This window comes from Plasmodium cynomolgi, chromosome 10 (genome assembly GCF_000321355.1).
Source record: "Plasmodium cynomolgi strain B DNA, chromosome 10, whole genome shotgun sequence".
NCBI lineage: Eukaryota > Apicomplexa > Aconoidasida > Haemosporida > Plasmodiidae > Plasmodium > Plasmodium cynomolgi.
In genome coordinates this window covers 1,434,128-1,439,596 of record NC_020403.1, presented here as the reverse complement: position 1 = coordinate 1,439,596, position 5,469 = coordinate 1,434,128, and the positions used below count along the sequence as shown (strand labels likewise).

Below are 5,469 nucleotides of genomic sequence, written 5' to 3'. Positions count from 1 at the left end.
TTATAAGCGTTTTTGCTTACTCTTTTTGTATTTTCTTTCAACCATGTAACGTTTGAAATGTTTTTGGTATTTATCAATGAAATCCAGGCTGCCCCTATTATCCAGATACCTAAATATTTGGTAAAGAACCTCAATAATGATGACAACGGAAAGGGACATTAATATCGGGAATGTCATCTCAATCATTACGTGGGATACTCCAGCTGAAGTAGCAGCAGTGGTAGCATCTGTTACTGCATTAGTTATAGCATTTGCAGTTGTCGACACAGAATTGGCTGCACAAGATGAAGTCGTCGCTAAGGTCGAGAATAAGCCATTCCAGGAAAATCCATTTCGTAGAAAAGCATCCATCGTTTCCATTGCACAAGCTCCAGCCGCGACCACAATGTCGGGCATATTCATTGCCAATGTACCTACACCAGCTGAAAGTCCTGATGATCCAGCATCTACAATAAGATTTATACCAGTTACCTCAAGATATTTCATCACAAGGAATGGTAAGGCGGTGGCTGCCACTGTCCCCGGAATACCACATTTGGCCACTTTTTTTATAGTTTCTTTTATATTCGGTTTGGTCGTTTTTTTCGATGTTTCTGTAACATTTTTCATAAGAGCTTCTTCTGTCTGTTTGTATACAAAATCAGCGGTTGCCACATTAACTTTATTCATTGTCTGTACATCCTCTTTTAATTCAACCTTTATTTTGTCATCTTTAATGTGTTTATATATAACCCAATCTTTTTCTTTCGCTTCTGGATCTTTATCTTTCTTTTTATTATCCATGTATATATCTGTGGTGCATTTTTTTTCCTTTGGCAATATCTCTTCCTTTACAAATTCTTCTACCTTTGGGGTTTCTTTATTTTTCAATAATTCCTTTACATTTTCTAAATCGCTTTTTTTCTCACTGTGAATTTTTTTAAATAAACTATTTTCGTTTGTTAAATATAACGTATCCTCATATTTATCAACAATAGTTGACTTAGGATCAACGGGTGTAAATCCATCGCTATTTATGGTACTAATTTTTTTAAATAAGCTATTGTCCTCTGTTATGTACACACAGTTGTCATTCTCAGGTTTTGGTTCTAATCTATAGCTGTTCAATAAACCGCATTCATTTATGTACTGAATTTTTCTATATAAACTCTTAGCGCATGTTAAATACGTTTTGTTCATTAGATGCTCATTATTCATCATTTCTTTTCTGCTAAGTAGATCCATTAAATTTGTTGATATATCTTTTCCATACAATTTCTGTTCGCCTAGTTTGTCACTTGTCTTCACAGAACTATCTGCTACTTCCAATTTTTGCTGGCCGAGCTTATCAGTTTTTTCACTAAGATCATCTTTGACCTCCAATGTCGGTTGATTAAAAGTATCTTTTTTCTTAAAAGGGGCATCTTTTAATAACTTTTCATCCTTCTTCATATAAAGAGATTTTTCGCGAAAATCATCATCCCTTGTTACATGAAAATCTCTCAATGGATACTCTTCCCTCGACAAATTGCCCCTGCTTCTTTCATCATCTACAGAATCAATCTCTGTTTCTGATTGCTTCGTTTTTGACATATAATTTTGCTTTACAGATTTCATTCTTTTATGCATATTATTTTCGCTTGTTATGTATATATACTTCTTTGAGTTATCTTCTTTTTGCGTTTTCGTGCTTTTTCTTATATCATCTAAAAAATCAACACTTGATTCTCCATATTTTTGCGAGGATAAAGAATTTTTCCTTACAGACTTCAATTTGTTATGAAAATTTCCTTTTGTTTCTATGTAAACTTCTTTCAGTGAGCTATCTTTTTCCGATGAATCATATTTTCTATATTCATCATCTTTCGTAGAAGAAGAATCTGACGTTTCAGATTTTTTCCTGGAACTTACATCGCGTCTACGTGTAGAATAATCTGAACTTCTATAATCCTCTCCGCTAGAAGAATCATCCTTTCTCGATGTTTTTTCTTTAGCAGTAGCACGATCTTTACGTGCCAAACCACCCTTTCTGAACACTCTCTTTTTAGGAACTGAACAAATGGTACTCGTAGAATCGTCTTTTCCCATTGGTTTATTTTTATTAATTACATCAGCTGGGCCCGTAGTTTTAACTTTTTTCCATACTTTCCTTTTGACCATTATGTCAAGTGAGCTCAAAGAATCATCTTTTTCGGAAAATTTGTCCTTAGGAACTGCATCAACTTTGCTCAAGGAATCACCTTTTTTCCTTGATTTATTTTTAGTAATTGTTTCAACTGAGCTCAAAGAACTATCTTTTGGTGATAATTTTTCCTTAGAAATAGCGTCAACTCTTTTCAAAGAATCACTTTTTTCCGACGGCTTCGTTGTGTCCATTCCACCCTGTTTCGCTGCCGATGGAACTTCATGTAGTACTTCCGTTTTGGTGGCAGCTTCATCTTTTTTCACGGAATCCAATTTTTTCAAAGATTCGTAATTTTCCGTTATATCGATTTTCTTTGCAGATTTAACTTTCGGCAATGTTCCACCTTTGGTAGTTTCTTTTTCATCTTTCTTGATAGATTCATCTATTTTCAATAAATTATTTTCCGGTGATACGATATCTTTCTTTGGGGAATCTCCCTTCTTTGTCGATTCATCTTTTTCTGTTACATCAGTTATTTTTTCAAATTCGTTTAATTGTAATTCTTTCGCTTTGACAGCTTCTTCTCTTTTTATAGATTCGTATAACTTATATAAACCGCTATCTCGAGATAATCCAACTTTCTTTGGAGAATCAACTTTTCCTGGCACTTCAATTTTACCGGCTTCCCCATCTTTCTTTATAGATTCGTGTAATTTAAATAAACCACTTTCGAAATTTATACCTGCTTTATTTAGAGCATCAATTTTCTGTTCCATTTCATTTATTTGGGGGGCGTCGATTTTATTTATAATACTATTTTTCTTTAGCATTTCGAATCTATTCGCTTCTTTTCTTTTCAAGGATTCTAATGTTTTAGATAAGTCACTTTCTCCTGTTAAACCACCTTTCTTTGCAGCATCAATTTTTTTCTCTCCTTCAAATATTTTTTTAACATCAACTTTATTTGTAGTATTAGCTTTTTGTATTGATTCCATGGTAATCGCTATTGCATCATCTTTCTTAGTTGAACCCATTTTATTTGCAGATACCTTCTTTTTCTTTGTCTCAATTCCTGGCACCAAATCATTTTTTTTCAATAAAATGGATTTATTGTTTACTGGAACTTTATTTAAATAGTCCGCTTTGGGTATTGACACCTTACCTTTTAAATTAGAATGATCACTCAATAGGTCAGACAGCAACGTTTTCAACTCATCCAATTTTTCGTTCGATATCGGTTCATCGCTTAGTAGAATCTTTTTTAAATCTGCTAATTTGGATTCATCCACTAGTTTATTTCCTGCTATAATATTTTCTAACTCTTTTAGCAAGGTCAACCCAGATAAGGTATTGGTTAGCAAGTTTTTGTTTAACACTTTTAATATGTGTTCATTTTTCAATTGATTGCCTAATAAGATATCTTCTAATTCGTTTAACATTACTTCCTTTACAAATGGGTTGTTCAGCATATTATCCTTTAATGACTTTAATGCGTTTCCTGCTTTCTTTGGGTCGTTTTCTATTTTCTTTGGGTCGTTTTCTACTTTCTTTGGGTCGTTTTCTATATTCTTTGGGTCGTTTTCTATTTTCTTTGGGTCGTTGTCTACTTTCTCTTGTCCATTTTCTACTTTCCTTTTTCCATGTTCTACTTTCCTTTGTCCATTTTCCGCTTCCTTTAATCCTTTTTCTAACAAAGCGTCCTTCACTGCTTGCAATTTCGATTCCGTCAATGGTCCACTGCCTGTTATAGCATTTTCTAATTTCTTCAATTTGTTTCCTATTGCCTTCGGTTTGTGTAATACCATCTGTTTTAACAAATTTATCATGCACTGTGTACTCACGTCATCTCCGAACAGTACATCTTGGATATCTTTCAATTTTAATTTATTTGTATCGTCATTATTATGGAAAAAATATTCCTTTAACTTTTGTGATTCTTCAATCTGGTTGGATAAAAGTGCCTTCTTTTCGGTGTTAATTTTCTCTAGCGTAGTTGTTTTAGGAGCTAAGTCCAGGATTACATCTTGCTTTTGTTTCTTCTCATGATGATTAGCAAAGATACTCTAAAAAAAATGGTTAAACGTGTAGAAATATGTAAATTTGTAAATCGTGCGTGTTGGATAAATGGTACATATGTGCAACGTCCACGTACATATAAATATAAGCTTATATAACATGCACATGTCACACAATCATATTATATGCACACATATATAGCGGCACAATCAACAGCGCATTTCTAATATATTTTTTAATTTTTATAGAGGATTACATGGTGGGAATATAACAAAATATATGTTATGAGGATAAATATAAAATTCTTTATTAATCTGGGGAACATATTTCTTTTCTTTTCTTATAACGTTTCCTTTTTAATATTCATCCTTCGCAACGATGCTATATTTATATATTTATTAATATGATTACGTATTATTCTATCACTGACATTACATATTTCAATGATCATATATATATATACATATATATATACATTACTCTATTTTTCGCAATATCAACATACGTACATTCAAATGTTAATTTTAGTAGTAATAAACCTCATGTACTACGAATAATGAAATTCTTTTAAACACAAAAATTTTATGAATATATATTTGGAATTAATTTCAAAAACTATTACTTCGTAATTATATTATAAAAATGTATATTATTCGTTCATAAATTTTTTTTAAAACGAATAACTTTCTAATATTTCATGAAAATTATAAAACTTCTCCTTTTCTACTATTTCTTCCTTTCACTTAATTTCTAATAAATACAAAAACTGCCATATCCTTTAGTCAATTAAAACTAAAAAATTGGTTAAAGAAAAAAAAGAGGGTTAATATTTCGATGGAAAATTATGTAATAAATATATTACGTTTTATTTAATTTTATACTCAATAAAATATCTTTAAAACGTAAATTTATTATATACATTCAGCGCGTTGTTAATAAGTGATATTTTTATCACTTTTCCAGCAAATAGTATAGAATAAAAATAAATATAACGATTAAACCGCAATAATAATGTATGTTTTATTATGACTAATGTTATAAAAATACTGCTATAAAAAATAAAAATTTTTTTGTATGCATGTATAAATTTTGTTTAAAATATAATTATAAAAAGCAACAAAAATTTTAGGTATAAAATTAATTATGTATATACGGATCCGTGAGTGATAATGCATACTACTATACGCATATATCATATATATTTTTATGCAGTATAAATTTAAATCCAAAATTCACCCCCTTTTTATTTCATCTTAAATCCACAGCCCTTGAAGCAAAAAGTGGTATCGGGGTGGGGGAAAAAAATATTTCAACATAAAAATTAGTTTTAGCATGCAATCTTGTTATTT

The 5,469-nt window shown here is 30.9% G+C and overlaps 1 protein-coding gene across 1 annotated transcript; it reads right to left on the bottom strand.

Annotated features, from left to right (window-relative positions):
• On the bottom strand, positions 1-4,445 carry PCYB_104240 (hypothetical protein; the record flags this gene model as incomplete). The annotated part of the gene is made up of 2 exons (XM_004222973.1): positions 1-4,167; positions 4,377-4,445. 2 exons carry the CDS (start codon positions 4,443-4,445, stop codon positions 1-3), a joined length of 4,236 nt encoding a protein of 1,411 aa, XP_004223021.1.
• Between the last annotated feature and the right edge of the window lie 1,024 nt (positions 4,446-5,469).